General features: G+C 52.6%; 1 protein-coding gene across 5 annotated transcripts in view; it reads right to left on the reverse strand.

Moving 5' to 3' along the window:
* Positions 1 to 954: 954 nt before the first annotated feature.
* Positions 955 to 17989, reverse strand: part of RNF220 (ring finger protein 220) — a 249869-nt gene continuing 232834 nt past the window's right edge. For 2 of the 5 annotated variants that reach the window (XM_037827410.1, XM_037827413.1), the window contains 9 exons: positions 16652 to 16773; positions 16154 to 16286; positions 8018 to 8114; positions 7729 to 7815; positions 7533 to 7588; positions 7322 to 7400; positions 2939 to 3047; positions 2721 to 2795; positions 955 to 1955 (listed from right to left, as the gene is read on the reverse strand). In XM_037827410.1, the coding sequence (XP_037683338.1) occupies positions 1884 to 1955; positions 2721 to 2795; positions 2939 to 3047; positions 7322 to 7400; positions 7533 to 7588; positions 7729 to 7815; positions 8018 to 8114; positions 16154 to 16286; positions 16652 to 16773 (830 nt within the window). In that variant the 3' untranslated portion in view covers positions 955 to 1883. Of the gene's footprint in view, positions 1956 to 2720; positions 2796 to 2938; positions 3048 to 7321; positions 7404 to 7532; positions 7589 to 7728; positions 7816 to 8017; positions 8115 to 16153; positions 16287 to 16651; positions 16774 to 17989 lie in introns of all 5 variants that reach the window. The other 3 variants (XM_037827411.1, XM_037827409.1, XM_037827412.1) reach the window with 3 other exon arrangements.

The raw sequence follows: 17989 nt of genomic DNA on the forward strand, positions 1-17989 counted from the left end.
ACCATCAAGCTGGGCATGGGGCTCATCAGGGTGACTTGTCTTCTGTGCTTCATCTGGGTGGTAAGGGGAGGCAGGAGGTGCCAACTGGACCCACTTCTGTAGTAGTCTTAGAGGAGATGGTGTCTGAGGCTGGGGAATTGGGAAGCTGAAAGGTGGGCCTAACATGTGAGTTTATAATAGTCTGGAGTCATGCAGATACTTTGGGGCCTTGAATTTTAGCAGAATCTGTTTTCTCAAAATAGCCTTTTATGGGGGAGGGCCTGTCTGCAGCTCTGAGCACCTGCCTGAGAGGCATCGACAGTGCTGATCTACCTTGCTGGCCTGGGAAGCACAGTAAGTTCTGAGCTGTAGGGAAGACCCATTGACAAAATGCTATCCCCAGTACTGGCTGCCCTGCCAGTTTTCTGGTATGAGGGTCCACCTGGCTTTAAAGGGAAAGCCTTTCTTTGATGATAAGGGTTCCTACTGTTTGAGGATCCAGGCAGTAGCTATATGGGACTGGTGGTCACTGGTGCGGAGAACAGAAAAAAAGGGGGGGGTTTGCGCTGAGATGATAATCCATTTTGGCCTGGGACATTTCAGGGAATTAGAAAGGGATGGAAGCCCGGGGCTTAAGCTTTCCTCCCAAGCTTATAGCTGCTCCTGCCCTAGGTTGGGGGATAGACCTTGCATCCCCTCTGTACCCCCAAGCTCTGACCTCTTCTGTGATTAATGAGCTGACGATTCTGCATCGATAAGGAATTAACCTGGAGCCCCTACCCATCAATAGTCAGGAGCCCAGATCCACCCCCCCCACCCCCACCTGAGTGCTCCAGGGCCCCTAATCAGACCAACCCTGCCTGGCTCTACACACCCAGAACTAAGGCATCTCCAACTGCTGCCAGGAATTAACCCCTTTACGGCCTCTGTCCTCTCGCCATCACCCACCCCTCCCTACACACACACACAGGCAGCAGCTGTTTATATTGTTTTAATCCAAGTCAAATGTAGTTTACAAAGGAAAAGGACAAGTACCTTTGTATAGAATATACAGACACAGCATCACACCATAGGGTCCATATGGGGGTGGGGGAGACCACACTTTTCCCTGGGAGCAGGAACTCTAATCCCAGGAATGGTTCTCAGTAGAAGGTGGGTAGCTAGAAGCACCCTCATCCAGTCCCAGTCTCAGCCCCTGCTTCTGCTCGGTTCCCATTTCCTGACCAGCCCCCCTCCCCAACTCCTTATAACGAGCCCCATGAGCTAAGACTAAGGAGAGGATCATGTCCCTTGGGGCATGTGCCCCATGTCTGGGAGAAGAAATATACACCACTGAACACCGAGCACATGGGAGAGGGAAGGGACACCAAGGGGGGAGGGGGAGGCAGGCACCCAGGAGGTGGATGGGCCGAGCCCCCAGCCAGCCCTGAAGGAGCACTGCTTCCAGGTGTTCTTAGAAAAAGAAGGAAATCATACAACCAAAGGGGGAGGGTAGGGGATAGAGGGCAAGGAGTTGTCCCATTTATACACAACATTGTAAACATACACAGTCTATATTACATGTGCTTCAGTCTGGTGTTTGCATGTCTGTGTGTCCATCTGTTAGTCTGGGGGCTGGATCTCAGGAGCCTTGTCTCCCTGCTCCCTCCACCCCCGCCTCCCTGCCCCACCCTGGAGCCTGGAACAGCTATGGTCCCCAAACTTGGTGGGAGCCAGCAGCCTGGGCCTCAGCCTCCACCCTGGCTCTAGAGTCCTGTGTGTCGTGTTTGTGTGTGTGTGTGTGAGTATGTGCATGTATGTACATGGGGAGCCTGTGTGCAATTATGTACAAAGGAGAGGGTCACTGTCACAGAGGCTGGGGGCAGGTGGGGCTGCCGAGGCAAGGCCTGTCTGGGGTCGCTAGCTCACAAGTAGATCCTCCGCAGGTCTCCGGGGGCTGTGATCGTGTTGCACTGAGGGCAGAGCTTCTTGGCACCCTGCAGGGAGAGCAGGGAGAGCTTTGGTTATACACAATGGTGCCACATGTTTGCATGTTTGCACATGTGAGCACCTGGGCCTGAAGCCACATCTCCGTGCACCAGTGTGCGCTGGGACCTTGGTCCTGTCAGCCCAGGCTGGGGATGCATGGGCAGCCTCTGAGAGCAGGCAGGCATGCTTCTGTGCTGGGGGGACGCCAGGATCAAACCGCCTGGCCAGCCCCGCAGCGGGAGCCCCAGTAATGAGAACAAGGCTGGGTCCAGCTGTGGCTGCCGCAGCCCTAACGAGATTACACGCGGCCTTTGATCAGGACACAGAGCCCACGTCCGGGCCTTTTATTGCTGTCTCCGGGCGACATTTTAATGGCTGCTCCTGAGCGAAGAACAGGGGCAGGAGCAGAAGGAGCTTAGTAATGGGAGGGGGAAGGGCCGAGGCCCTGGTGCTGCTTACCTACAACCAGCCCCCTCCTGACTTGGGGTCTCACCAATATGTGTAATACAGTGGGCCCTCTGGGGGAGGGGACGGGGAAGGGAGAAAACAGTGAACCCAGGGAGGGGGAGAATTTAATATAACTGAGGTGGGGGAGGAGACAATTTAGTGAGCTTCGGGGGTAAGTATCCTGGCTTCTAACTCTTGTTCTATGTTCCGGCTCCTCCTGCCTGCCCCTTGTCTTCCTCTCCCTTGAGGCAGGTTCAGGCATGAGCAAGGGCATTTGAGCAGTGCAAAAAACAGCCACCCACTCCCCGACCCCCATGCCACCTCACCAGGGTCCGCAGCCAGCACTCCTCGCAGTGCACATGCCAACACTGGATGGATGTTAGGGGCATCGAGTACGAGTCCTAGGGAGGAGGTGGGCAGAGAAGGGGTCACTCTGAAGCTGGCCCACCCTCTAAGAGCCGAGATCACAGTGCTGAGACCCTCTCCAACCCCCAAGGAGCACAGAAGCCTGACCAAGGGCACCCCTGGATTCCCTTCTACTCACCATGCAGATGAGGCATTTGTACCGGTCCCCACGAGACAGCTGCCGTTCAAGCTCCCTGACTCGAGCCTTCAAGGCCTCAAAGGTGGTCACAGCTGAATCTTCAGTGATTCTGTAAAGAGGGCGGCAGTATAGTTGGACAGCAGGTTGGCACCCGCAATCTGAACCTCCAGCCCATACCTCCCTTAAATTCCAGAACCACAAATATAAATATTTCCCTCCCACCCCTACCCAATCCCGTATCTGTAAACTCCATGTTCAGAACTGAACTCCTCACCCTCCCTGTTCCTCCTATCATCTCCATCCCAGTGAATTTCTAAATCAGGTATCTGGGAACCATACTCAACCACTCCTTCTCAGTCACCCACACTCTGACATCCAAAATCTATCATCTCTCTCCTAAATATCTCTGGAAACTCTCCATTTCTTTCCACCCCTACTACCACCAGTCAGGACCCTCATGATTTTTTTCTATGGACCACTTCACTAATGTTCTTAATAGCCCTTCTGCCTCCAATCCCATCATCTCCATTCCTTTCTCCCAGCACCTAGAAGAATTTGCCTTCTTTAAAATGCAAATCTGATCATTTCTACTTCCAACATTTCAGTGTCTCCCTCAGAGTAAAGTTCTACCCAACTTCTTAACAAGCTTACAGTCCTCCTTGGTCCAGCCCCAGCTAGCGGCATCCCTCGGCACCCTGCCACATACTGTATGCTCCATCCACAGAAAACTACTAAGTTTCTCTATACACACCATCATTTTTCACTCCCTTGGTCTGTGCACTTCTGCTTGGATCACCCCCACCTCCTAACTCACTTAATGCTGCCTCATTATTCAGGCCAAGTTTGGTTACCATCTCCTCCCAGAAGCCTTTTTCAACCCTCCTAGCCAGCACCCTCTTACAGCACCCTGTACTTGACTTCACCAGAGTAGTGACTATATTTTATTAAAACTGCAAATGTCTGTCTCCTCTGCTAGCCTGAGCTCTGAGGGCTAGCTACTCACTCAACCAATATTTACTATGGACATTAGCCCCATGCTAGGCCCATGAGGATAAGTAAACATTTGCTGAATAAAGAGCCAGTTCAACCCCCAGAGAAAGGGTGAGAGATGTGGGGACCGGATGAGTACCACATAATCTGGGTCCCAGGGCTGCATGCCTGGCCTTCCCCAGGGTTCCTAGTTATTTTCTCTTAGGCACATCAGATGCCCTGGTAGTTCTTGGCCTGTGGTCCAAGCCCTGCACAAGCGAAGTTCCTACAACTTCTCAAAGGCTCACGGAGCTGCAATGCTGAAGAGGGAACAGCTTGGACCACCTCAAGGAGTGATGTCACCCATGCATTGCCAAAACAAGTGAACAGGACCCAGGAGAGCTGCGGGAGCTCACAAGTGGGAGAAGAATGCTTTCTGGAGGAGTAGAAAAGATGGTACCAGAGATGGGCCTTAGGGAATAATAACGATGATAATACAAATAAAATGGCTAGAGTTAATTGAACACTTACTAAATGTCAGGGACTGTACTGAGGGATTTATAATTATTATCTTATTTACTCCTCACAAAAACTCCATGAGAAGATTCTGGTATTCCCATTTTAAATGTAAAGAAACTAAAGCACAGGAAAATTAAGGTCTACACAGACTGGGGGAGGTAGGATTCAAATGCCGGCAGGCCGATTCCGTGATCAACTGTTAATTGTGTGATTAACCATTACTCTATACTGGATATACCCAGGAGGAGACAGGTCCCCATGAGTGGGAACAGCAAGAACAAAAACCAAGAGACCCAGAGGCCATGTAATTAGAAGGCTCACCTGAGGTAAGCAGGGGGAGCCAAAGTGAGAAAGGAGATTGTTTGGAGGACCTCAAATACCACAATCGGGGATTGGAGTTTATCTTATGGGCAGTGAGATGACAATGAGGATGCTGGAAGAGATGTCAGTGAGGATGCTGGAAGAGGCTGAAAAGATGTATTCAACTGGGAAGTGAAGACTGGACAGAGGTGGAGGCAGAGGCCACTGCACAGTCGTAAGTGAGGTGTGGTTTGGGTAAGGACAGTCTCCTGGGGTGACCCATTCTTCCAGCTTTTGGGAGACAATAGGCTCAGAAAGCTTGAAAGCTTCCAGGTTTCCTATTATTGCTGGACACAAGAGGTAAGGGAGGTGAGTGCGTGCATGTGTGTTTGTGCCGAGAACGGATAACATACCATGGGCAGTAACAAACTTTGATCTCTGACCTCTCTCTCTTTGAGAGCTAGCAACAACACAGAATGTGGCTCCCTAATGGCTGTATCCCTCTATCAGGGACACTCTACATCCATCGCTCCATGGGTCCAAGATTCCCTCTGCATGGCTTCTCTCCAAGGAAGCTGAGAAGGGCTGACTCCAGCTCTTTTTGGCACTGGCTGATTCTGTGGCAGCTTCCATTCAAAATTCCAGTTCTAGAAGTGCTCACCCCACCACCCCCTCCTCCCAAGCACCGGCACAACTGACTCCTTCCCTGGTATTTTGCCCAAGGTGTATGTACCACCACCATCTGATCTCTAGTAAATTCCAATGAGGACTAGGTTGAAACTGCTGGGAGTGGGTGGTTATTTCAAAGACGGAGAAACTACGGCCTAGAGTTGGGGGCAGTCACCCAGAATAGAGCACTAACTCCCAACCCTCAAACCACAGAATGAGCTAGAGCTGGGATGGTAAAAAGGATGTCGCCAGGGAAGAAGGAAGTCATTTCCTGCTCCATCTCTAAGAGCTCCAAGGCCACACCAAGGGCCAATATCCATCTCTAGAGCCCACCCTATCCTGCATTTGTTCAGCATACACCTGAGCCTCTTTGCTCTGGTGAAATACTCAATCCTTCAGCCTCTGGCCCAGGTTGGTTGTGAGCTATTCCTAAACCCCTCCAGGGCCTTGGGTGGAGATTCCTGGAGGAAGCCATGGCATCCTGCCTTTGCCCTTCTTGAGGATGTGAATGAGATCTAGGGTGGGAACTCATCCCCTGAGTGTGAGGAAGAGAAGTCATAGGGACCAATGAGACCCAATCTTGGCAGATCTAAGCCCACTGGAAATATCTGCACGTAACTTAGCCAGCCCCCAACTCACCCTAGAGAGCCCCACCTACTGGTGTCTGTGCGCCCACAGGTGGGACAGAAATCCTGACTCCCCCCAGCCTTGGGTGGGTAGTACCTTCATGGATGGCCACTGGCTCTGGCCCCCACCTCCCCCTCGGGCGCCATCCCTGATTAATGATCTTGTCTTTCTGATTTATGAGCAGCCCCTCCAGACAAGGGTGGGCGCCCCTCATGGCCCCACCCGCCCTGCTCAGCTGGAGTAGGAGAGAATTATTAAATAAACATCCATACGTCATCCCCCCCCGCCCCCAAGCTGGTTGCGCCGAACCCATGCGGCCCACTCCGGCGCTGACACGGAGCAGCTGCAGTGATTCATGGGCAGCCGGGCCCCGCGCCGCGGCCCATACATCATGCCAGCAGCACTCGCGGCCCCGGCCGAGATAAACTGATCAACCACAACGGGCTGGAATGAATTTATGACAACACAAAATGGAGGGAAACAAATGGGAGGTGACCCCGGGCCACCGACCCAGCCCTGCACCGGCCTGCAATCCACTCTGCTGGCAGGAGGTAAGATGGAACACTGGCCCTGGAATGAAGAGGCTGGCTTTTAACCCCAGGCAACCTAGCTTCCAGTGGAGGGGTGTATGTGTGTGTATATGTGTGCAGGGAGTTAAGCAATGGCCAATAGTCGCAGCTCCAGGCAGCCTGGGCTGGACAGTGCCAACTCCTAGGGCCAGAACTGGGCTTGCGTGGGCTTTTGGAAAGGCAGGGAGCTACCCAGCTGTTTTCACACCGTTGTTGCTCCTGGGGCCCCAGGACGGGCTGCTCAGGCCTGGGTGAAGTGCTAATGGATCTCCCTCTCTCCCCTGCCAGAGAACCCAGGCCAAAAATTCCTCTCAGAAGTGATGAGACCCAATGCTCCTGCCTAAAACCCACTGCGAGCGCCACCCGGGACAAGAAAAATGAAACCAATTTAGCTCCCGATTAAGAAACAGAAACTGGAGATGAATCAAGTGCGCCGGCTGGGTTGGGCGGCCATACATCACATTCCCCGGGCGGAGGCTGCCGCAGCGGGCAGGCAGGCAGGCAGACTGCTCCTCCCTCCACCAAGGCTCCTGGGGCCATGGCCCAGCAATCAATTCACAGAGTCACGCTTACACCAGCTGGGCCCCACTGCCGGCTGTGTGCCCAGGGCTGCAGGACTGAGCTGCACTCTAGAGGGGCCAGGAGCCCTGGCAGCGGGCCTAGCAACAGGCCCCTCTCCCTCCCACTGAACTGCTGTCCCAGGGACCCCTCCTTGGCCAACCACACTCACTTCTCAATGTCACTATTCTTGCAGGTCTTCTGCATGGCCTCCGGCTTGCTGCTCTCACCGTTGCTGGTGGATGGCATCTCTGCTGGGACAGAGGGGAAACTCACAGTCTGGTCAGACTGAGCAGCACAGGTGAGGGGCTGGGCTCGAGTCAGACACCACCATCCAAGAATGGCCCTCTTCCCCATCACTTCTACTCTGCGTCAGGACTTACCATCACTGGCCCATTTAGAGAACTCAGGCGTGATACGTGTGCTGGGAGGGCCACCACTAGAGGAAAGGAAGAAAAAAAAAAAAAAGTGAGCCCTGAAGGCAGGGAGCGTAGCCCTGAGGGTAGATACAGGGTCGACTCCTGCCTCAGGGCTTCCCATCCCTCCATCCCACCCACCCAAGCCTGTGCCCACACTTGCTTTAGGACTGCGCCCCGGAGTGCCTCTCTCTCCTTGGCTTCACCAGGCTCCTCGCCTGTGCAGGGGATGACGTCAGCCTCTGTGTATCTGGCATGGTGGTCAAGGACAATGGATCCTAGTTGGTAGTAGGTCATGAGGGTTGACTCCTCAGGAGGGCTCCTCCTGGCCAAAACTATGAGACTCCTGTCCCGGGGTGCTGTGGGCCAGTACCAGAGGTGCTAGCTACTTTCCTTACTCTCTTTGGCCTGCCCCTGCAGCCCCACCTTGCCCCACAGTGCCCCAAGGATACTGTGGCTTCCCATACTCCAGAGTGTCATCCCCATCCACATCCAAGTCGGCATCACTATCCGGGTTCTCTTTGCCGCTGCACATGACGAAGCCAGAGCCTGTGGAAAGCAGGATGTGAGGAAGGCCAGAGACCAACAAAACTAGGTCAAAGGTTCCCCTTCTGTCGCTTCTAGGTAGGGGTCAGGTTTGGGGACCGATAAGGCCCAGTGAGAAACTCAGGCCTGGGATGTAGAGCCAGATACCTAGGTGCTCTTGACTCTGACATTTCAGTCCCTTTCACTCTGCAGACCTCATCCTTCTCTGCCACTGCGTGCTGCTCCAAGTGGTCTCTGCTCATAAACTAGCCCATTCACACACTGTGGCAGGTCCTCAGGAGACATGCAGTCGCAGGCCTGCTGTCCATCTGCCTTCCAGAAAGAGCAAGAAGAGGACAGAGGCATTCAGGTCTACAACATCACCCTCCTTCAGGACCTGGGCCTCCCTTATTTCCCATGGTCCAGCCTGAGAAGTCCCTTAGAGGGAAGAACAGGAGGGCTAAGGCCAGTTAGAACCACAGAGGGAGAACCCGGCCAATGGCCTGATTTTGGCTGCCAGGTCCTTGCCAGCAGAAACACCAGGCAGCTGTTCAAATATTTGGTGTCTGAAGCGCCTGACATTAATTATTCATCTCCACCTCTCAGCCCAGATTCCTGGACAAGTGCAGTTATAAAGGGATTAGGAAGGGACAGACAAGGGAGGCTAGGCATGCACACCTGCTTCAAAGCAGTCCGCGAAGGCAACCAGGCTGAGCTGAGGCAGGGCCAAGGGCTGGTCAGCTGGCCACCCCACCTGGGTGCAGTTGGCATAGCCCAGGCAGACTCTTGGCTATTGGGGTGAGGCTGGCTATCGAGGCCAGGTCCACTCACCTGCCACATGGTCTCTCTGACTCCCAAGGCTACCCTTCCTGATAGCCCAGGGCCAGAGGCCATAGAGCATCTTCCCTTCTCCCTCCCAGCGGGCCTCAGACCACAGCTCACTGGTTAGCACAGCAAGCAGTCTGTCAAGCACAAAGGATGAATGTGATGGGATCTGGCAAGTGGGATCAGCAACCTCAGGGTTCAGACCACTGAGCTCAAAAATTTCTCCTTGTCATTTCTTACCCTCACAAGTCCATAATTATACTCTCATCAGGATAAGTCTTGTAATGGGTCTCCAAGCTTCTGGTCTGTTCCCGCATCCTGCTTACCATGTAGTTCTGACCTTTCTTTTTCCTGCTCAGAAACTTTCTATGGACAATCAAGTCCAGGCTCCTTGGCCAGATCCATTTGGATCTGGATGCCACTGACTTCTCTACCGTCACTTTTCCCCTCGCTTCACTCTAAACGCCCTATGCATACGAATATACAGACTACTCACTGCACCTCAGACATACCCTGTGTGCTTTGCTCTTCTAACTTTTTCTCATGCTATTCACTCCATCTGGAATGTTCTTCCTTCATCTTTCAAACCCATTTCAAAGGGACTGTCTTCCTGATCTTTCTTCTCCCTTCTACTTCTTTGGTCTCTGGTCACACAAAGGTTCTAGCCACCCTAGAGGTAAGAAGCACTAAGGAAAGAAAGAGGCTAAGTGTTCCTAGGTTCCACTCCCTCCCTGACAGTCCTCATTTCCCCATTCCAAGGACGCACCAACAAACTCGAGGCAGCAGGCAGGTCAGCAGCAGGGCCATTAAGCTGAGAAAACACCAAGTTACAGCTCTGTCTTCTCACGGCCAGGTGTCCTGACAAGCAATTCCCGCCTTGTGGGTGAGTGGCACCTCTATAAACCCTATGACAGTTTGGGAGACAAACTCCGCCATCAATCAGAATGTAGCCATCAGGTTCACTTACAGCCTGTGGCCCCTGAGCCCTGCCAACCCCCTCCCCCAAGTACACAAAGCTTAGCAGCCAGCCTCACGTCCGCTGCTCAGCCTGGCCCTGCCCAGCCCTGCCTTGAGGGTGGGCAAAAGGAATGCAAAGAACCCTGGCACTATTCCTGAGACCAGAATGGCTGCCATGGCAAAGCAGACAGTAGAGGATACCCCAAAGTTGTCAGGAAAAATCCCAGCAGCCCTGTGCAGTGCTGGCCCTTTGCTGTGCATACCAAAGCAGGCCTATGGCCTCAGTCCTTTCCTCTGCATCCTACTGCCCTGTGCCTTGACCAGGACTCGCTCTAGTGGACCATAGCTATTGTGGTTTCCCAAGTCCTACATGTTTTCTCATGCCCCTATACCTCCATACCTCCTGTTCTCTCTGACTAGAACCACCCCCCCCCAGTCTATAAAACAAGTGACTGCTAATTTTAAAAGTCTGACAGTTCAAACATGCTTCTGTTAACTCACAGTGCCTACACGTAGAAGTTGCTCTGTAAATACAAAATACTTGCTACAAATACTTGCTGAATGAATGAATGCTCATCTCAACAACATTCTTCCAACCTTTATTGAGATCATCCTCTGGCTTAATGTTGGGAATTTAGTTTCAAGATCCAGTTGCTGCCCTTCAGATGTTCTGAGTGGAGGATGAGACTTTTCCTGGTACTTATACACATGTGCTCTTTCCTTGGTGTTTGCCCAGACTCCTATGCAATTCAAGGATCACATTTATTACCATGTATTGTCATTTGTCCCTCACTAGACTGAAATTTTCAAAGGTAAGTCCCAAGTATGATTTACTGCTGGGATCAGCATCATCCAGCACAGAGCTGGCCAGGCCCACATCAGGTGCCATGCAACACATCCCAGCAGCACTGGCTAAATGCTAGCGACACTATCTTCTTTGGTCCTGGGAAGCCCTGTGCCAAAGGGAACTGGTGGCCCGGAGAAACCTCTCAGGACACAACTCTCCTATTTGACCCCATGTCCCAGCTGGGCAGCAGCCTTCTAGTCCTCTGACTAGCCACACAGGTTGGAGAGCATGGCATCTAGTCTGCAGAGGAAAAGGCCTCTCTGCCTCTGGTCTGAGCAGTTTACTCTGCCCCTGCCCCTGATTCTATCCCCCAGCTGAGACAGATGCTGGGAATGTCTCCCTACCCCCACAGGTGTTCAGAACAGGCTGCCGTCACCAATTTCACTCTCGTGCTGCCCCAGCCTGCTCCAGCCTCCTTCCCAGCACATTAAACTTTATTTTCTTAATGAAATGTCACTTGCTGACTTCTGGCAGAATCACAATAAAAAGAAACGGCCATAAAGCTGTTTTATGCAGACAGTGCCCCCGCCAGCTTGCCCCCCTCCTGCCTGGAGAGGAAGGCTCCACAGTCATTTTATGTTCTCAGCTGCTGGAATATCCCAAGCCACTACTCAGAGGCAAGATGGCACAGAGAGCTCCTTTCCAAGGCTCTGGCTCCTGCTCCACATAGCTCCAGGGATAACAGGCAAGCTGCCATTCCTGCTGCTGCTACCCAGGGAAGGGGCTCAGCCCCAGGGCTCCAAGATGGCCCCGTCACTCACCAGGGAGGCCCCCTTGTTAGGGCTCTATCACCACACCCCCCTCACCCCCCGCCCCCCACCAAATGGCATAAAGGGCTGGGCTGCTGTCCACAGGCAAACCAAGCCTAATGGCCAAAGACACCCAACAGAGTGGGTGCCAGAGTTGCCCAGTTCTGAGTAGGACAGTGCAAAAACTCTCTTCCCTCCAAGTGAAAACTAAGCAATAGAGAGGGAGAGGGTTAACTGCAGAAATGATAAGTCAAAATTTTATAAAAATGATCACCCTCCCATAAACTCATTTCTTCCTGGGCCTTTGAGAAGAAGAAAAAAATCAGTGTTAATTTAATCAATTGATCAGGTGATTGATTGAGAAACTAGAGATGCCCGTTTATTGGGAGCAGTAACGTCCTGGAACCTAAAACCACAAAAAAGAAACCATCGATTTCCTCACCTGCTGCTCCCAACAAAACCAGAGCCCAGGGAGAAAGGAAAGTCTTGGGGCCCTCCAGAGGCCTGTGCTCTCCAATGGGGAGGGCAAGGGCTGCAGCTTCTGGAGAGTTTTACACTGGAATTAGTTACAGATGCAGTTACGGTGTCTTGTGTAAACGCCATCGATTGGGGAGCTGACAGTCTGGGGAGCGGTGATGCGGGACAATCAATCGGCCTGCAGTGTCACCTGCCACCTCGCTGAACAGTTGACAATGCAATTATCCAGTGTGGAGGCAGGGAGTTGGCGTGTGTCAAACGCACTTAGCCACTTCCCGGGCCTCCTCGATAACGCGATTCACTGCCTCACGTCAGGAGAGACGCATAGAGACAGACGCCGTTTAAAACCATTGATACTTGCTCCTTCTGCCTACACTCCCTCTGTCCCAGTTCAACAATTGTGTTCCAAAAGGCGATTAAATCCGTCAGTCGCCACAGGGGACAGAAGGTGCCCTGCTCCTTGCCACCTCTCCTCACCCCTCCCAACAGGCAACAGTTATAACTAAATGGTGGTGGGGAGTTAGAAGGCAGCAAGACTGCCTCCAGCAGTCTGCTGTTTCCACACTTGTCACTCATGGGACCCAGCAGCAGGGCTGTGCTGGGGGACATTTTTAGCATCTGGGACTCCCATTTTTTGGGGAACCAACTTGCCAAAAGAGGCAGCAGCTAGGGCAAGGACTATGTCCCTGTGCCCTTGGACTTACAACACCCCTCATCCCCTTGCCCCGTGATATGGTGCTGAAGTTTTATCAAGAAACAGCCAGTTAAAAGATCTGTGCTAAAGCTGCCCGCCCTTCTTGTCCTCTGATCCCAGGCTATAAGAACCACCCTAAATGTACGACAGGAACTTGAGAAAGAGGCAGTCACTGGGCCAGGATCTGGACAGGGTAGAGCTCCTATACACCTGGCTTTCTGTAGTACCCCACCTGTTTGATTCAAAGGGGCTTAATGCTGGATTCTAGCAAGGCATTTACCTCCAGAACTCAAAGATAGGGCTGCAGATATCTGCCATTTCCTGTACAGTCTCCTGGGAAATTCTCCATCTCATCACTCTTGTGCCCACCACATGACTGCCAACTTACCTGAAACCAACCATTCCTGTCCCTTCCAATTTTGATGGGGATATCAGAGCCCTGGGCTCCCAATTCCAGTTGAGCAAACTCTCACTAGTGACCAATACAGGAGAGACCCAGGTGTCACATACCTTATTTGACTACAGGCAGGGGTAGGTTTGTCTCAAAGGCTGTCGAGTTAGGTTTTTCCCTGTGGCCTGCTTCTCTAGCCTCGAGGCCCCTTGCTCTGCCCAGGTGTGGCACAGTGCCCCAGGACAACATCTTTTTCTCCTAACTGCTCATCTCTTTTAGGAGACTGTTGATGAAGCACTAGGCTCTGTGTCTTGCCCTTTATGCAATTATAACTCTGGCTGGGGAGAAACGGCAGTAGCAGGTTAGGAAACCTAAGGTTCTGAGAGGAAAATTAACAGCTTGGGCACACAGCCCAGGCTTTCTCCTAGAACTGAGGACCGAGTGTCTCCTAGCTCCCCCAAATTTCTGCCAATATACTCTCCTGAAATCTTTACTGATTTCTCTTAGTCTCTCAAAAATCTGTTTCCAGCTGGACTGATCTCATCACTCACCTGTTGTCTCATACTTCATTTTTCCCTAAAACACCAATTCAAAGTGTTCCCATGCCTGAGCTATCTGGGCCTCCTCTTCAGTAACCATGGGTCCCCATCTCTAAGGTCTGGATCCTCTCAGCCAGTGTCTCCACCAAAACCCTTGCTTGTTCACTGCCTCCCACAGTAGGTAACATTTAAGTTAAACTGATTTGATACATCAGACCTGCTCCTGGTGGGCCACCGAGGGAAGCTTTATTGAGGATGACGAAGGGGCCCTGTTCTGGGAGGGGGGAAAGGGGATGATCAGATATAGGAACTTATCTGCCATTCTTCAATTCTTTCATATCTAACAAGGACAGCAATCTCTGTTCTGTCAACATACATAGCACAGTTTAAATGGGCCTCGCTGCTCTCCTGCTCATCCTGCCTTTGCCTCTCTCTCTCTGAAGTCGGCTGGGCAGCTTCTTCAGCCGGCGTTATCACTCCCTCTAACCGGTCTTGGCAGGCAATCTAATTCCTCCTGAAAAGGTCACCGCCATTTTAACTGCCTTTCAATCACATTAAGCACGCGCTGCCCAGCTTGCGGCCCGGCCTACCCGGCGGGCGATCAATGCGCTGCACTGACACCAGCCCGCCTGGCGGGGCCACACCCAACCCCCCCAAGAGTTGGGGCCTATTGGTCCCGGCCAGGGAGGGTAGACAGACGGCTTGCTCCTGCAGACAGGATTTCGGGGTAGAGGCGGTCAGGATCGCCAGGGCCTCCCTTTGATAGCCCTCTGTCCCCCCCCCAGGAGCCTCAGCCTCCTCCGCTCTGCTGTGCCCTGCTCTCTGTCTCATGGCCCCTGCTGATCTCGCTGTAAAACAGCCTTTCAAGTCTGCCTGTCTTTTGACTGCACTAAGCTGTTCAAGAGGCAGCAGCAGCTTCTATCGGGAAAGCTGGAGCAATTCTCTGCAGATAAAGGCACCTCCAGCCCATGTTCCCTCTTCAAGTCTCACTCTCATTCTCGCTCTCCAAATCGCTCAAAGAAAAGACCTCTTTGAACTCCCCTCAGGAATTCATGAAAGGAACAACCTCATAGTGTAAACACTCAGGGAAAACTGACACCCGCCCCAAGCCTAACAGCCCCTCACACCCCCTCTGCAAGTGCATCCCAACACAGGAGAAATATTCTGTCAAACCAACAGGCCTCGTGCAGCTTTATCCCCCTTAAGCCCTCTCTGGTGCCTAGAAGCCACCCGCCCAGTTCTGTGCCAAGAATCCTACGAAGTGGCCACAGCCCTGGAAGCTGTGAATAGCTGCAGTGGCCAACAGCTAACCCAGAGCAGCATCCTGGAACTGACCCCACATGGGGTGCCACCAGCCACCTCTGTGTGCATAACTCATGGGGTCCTGGGCTCTGCTGCCCATCCTCCCAGGCCCTCAAATAAACGAAAGCTGCAGAACAGGCCTGGAGTAAAATGGCAAATGATCACTCTCCAGATCAAGCTCAGGGAAACAGTTTGGTCTGACTAACCTTCCTGATTTATGCTTTGGCTTGCCCCCAAAAGCTTGGGTAATGTGAGAGAAGCCCAGTGGCATAATGCTGGCATTTAGCCAGTCTGTATTGGACAGCACTGAGACCACTCTTCAGCACTAGCCCAAGGAGCATGGCCCTGCAGAGACCCTCTTCCCAGCTGCTATGAAATCCCCCAGGGACCAGGCATGGCAGTACTCCCAAGGGTGTTGCCCAGAGAACTGGAGGCAGATGGGAAGCAGACTGGCTCATTAATGGCCACAAGCTGCAGTGCCAGATGTGCTCGTGCACAGAGAAAGAAGAGCTGGAGGCCAGGAGGCATACGGCTCCCCTTTCCCTGCCCAGACAACACTCACCCTGGGTACCCAACCAGTTCTGCTGTCTGACCTGGTATGGGGGGTTGGCTTCCACTGGGCCAAGCCACACCCCTCCAAGGGGCTGGGAGGGCACTAGAGATGGGCAGGCCCTGCAGAACCCTCAGCAGCAAATGGAGAGTGCCTAAGGGAAGCAGGGAGAAGCTGGGCCCAGACCCCTCTTGCTTCAGGGCAGAGGGTGCCTAGGGAGAAGAAATGGGATCAGAGCTAAAATTAGATTCACCAATAAAGCTCATGGGAGGTCAAAATTTGCCATAACTCACTCTCTTCTCTGTAACTGATTTCCCTGACATGGGCTAAGGAGGAGGAGGAAAATCCAATGTGTTTGCCTGGAAGCCCTCAGGGCCCCCAGTGCTGGAGGTGTACAGCAGGTTGCTGGATTCTCATTTATCAGCCTTAAGAGGGATGGAGTGATAAATGCATAACCGTCCCTTTAATATTTTATGCAGGTGCTAACGCGGCTTGGCTGTCACCTTCAATGCATCACCCGAGGCTGAGAGCCCCCCTCGTCACTCCTAGCTTGCAGCTTCACAATTCCATTTCCCCACCCAAATACATCCATTTTAATATGCATATCACAGGCAGGCAGCATGGTCACAAAGGAGCCCCGCCAGCAGCATTCCCACCTGGTATGGATGACCAGCCACCACCCCTGGCCTCTTGGCCCCCAAAGTGCCACTGCTGTGCATCAGCTGCTTGTACCTCGGAAGCCACCTTCCAGGAGAGTGGTGGCCCGTATCCGCTTCTGTCCACACCACTCATACTCCTCAAAGCGGTTGCTGTTCTCATGCTCGATGTCCACAGCATCGTCTTCAGCCATGCAGGAGCCTTCCCTCTGGGAAGAACAGAGCAGAATCATGCATGGCCCAGCCAGTCCTACCTGCCCCCAGGGCCAGCAAGGAAGGCGCAGCCCTGTCCCAGCTGCAGTGTGCCAGATGGCCCCCAGGCTCTAGGCCCCTTTTGAAGGAAACCAATCTAGAGGTCAAAGACCTGGGCCTCTTCCCAATAATTTCCCATTGGAGCCCCAGGGGGAGTGGCAGAGTGAAAGCAAAGGAAAAGGGCAAAGAATAGAGAGAAAGAAGCTGCTGAGACCACACAGAGACCCCAAAAGCCTATAGATTTGGGGACAGTCAGCAGCTAGTATTAGGGGAGGGGAAGGGAAGAAAAGAGAGGAAAGGTAGGTGGTGGTGGCCCCTCTACCTTAGAAAGGCAATGCTCCACATGCCTACTCATCTCCTGCTCCGATCCTGCCAGGGGGCGGTTGCACAGGGGACATACCTGCCCTTCATCTTGCTTCCTCCTTTTCATTTTCCCAATCCGAGCTGCATAGACAAACCGAAAACAAAGAACAGGCAGACGGTCACTGGAGCTCCCAGGGTCCCAGTGGAGCTAACACATCCTGACCTGCCAGCCATTAGCCCCTTTGTTCAGTGCCTGATCTAGCCTGCATTTTGTAGCACCTTCTGCTCCCTTGGGAAATGGGTTTTGCCAAGAGCCCCTAGAGGAGGAGGAGACTGATGCTACACCAGGGAAATGCTCACTCTTTGGCTATAGCTAGTTCATGCTCAACCAGTACCTGCCTATCTGCAGTGCTCAATGATAGTCCAACAGACAAAGATACTCCATGTTGAGAGGTATCTTCCCAGGAGCCCTAGACCAGGATCTCTTTTGGTGTCAGAGAACATCTCTTGGCTAGAACTTAAGGTCCCTCTGGGGGCCAGAGTTGGCTGGCTCTTCACTCATCAGCTAAAACCTCTGTTCCCGGCCCAAGAGCCCTGAGGCACAACCCTTAGTGTCCTGTCTAAAGTCATCCCAAAATTTATCTGATGTCCATTGGTCCCATTTTACAGGAGAGGAGATTGAGGCCTAATTATAAAGATATAGAGGGTCTGCATCAGGCCTTGGGCAGCCAGGCTGGTGGGCCCAAGGCACCTTGAGAGGGCTACCCTTATTGTGCCTACCCAAACCTGTTCCATCATTTCTAATCAGCGCACAGGACCTGGCAGGCCCCAGAGGCAGAGGGCTGCCTGCCATGCTGTCCCGCAGGGGGCTCAGTTCCAAAGTGCACACTGCAAGCCCATAGCACTACTAATTAATGCTGAGAGATGCAATCATTTCTAATTAGCTCACTAATCCCTCTCTGCAGCCCTCCTGTCACTGAAGCAGGAAGGGGTCAAAACAAGGGACTCTGTTCCCTCTAGCCCCTCCCTGGAAGCAAAAGCAGGATCAGAGACAGCCACTCCGAGTCAGACTAGGGGGAGGAGGGAAAGGGGGAAGCCAATCAAGGAGGGAAAGATTCCCCACTGGAAGGCCAGGAAGAGCTTTCTCATGGACAATGACCCTGCTGCAAAGCAATGAGAAGCTCAGGAATGCAGTTTAGAGAGGGGACACAGATTAGAGTTGATACATTACAATTTACAGAGCTTATACTGTGTGTCAGGCTCAGAGTCAAGAACCTCACACAAAATAACTCTAATTCTATATCTTGAAGCTAGATTACATGATCCCATTTTAACAGATAAGGAAATCTGAGGCTCA

Source organism: Choloepus didactylus, chromosome 2 (assembly GCF_015220235.1).
Source record: "Choloepus didactylus isolate mChoDid1 chromosome 2, mChoDid1.pri, whole genome shotgun sequence".
In the NCBI taxonomy this organism is placed as follows: domain Eukaryota; kingdom Metazoa; phylum Chordata; class Mammalia; order Pilosa; family Megalonychidae; genus Choloepus; species Choloepus didactylus.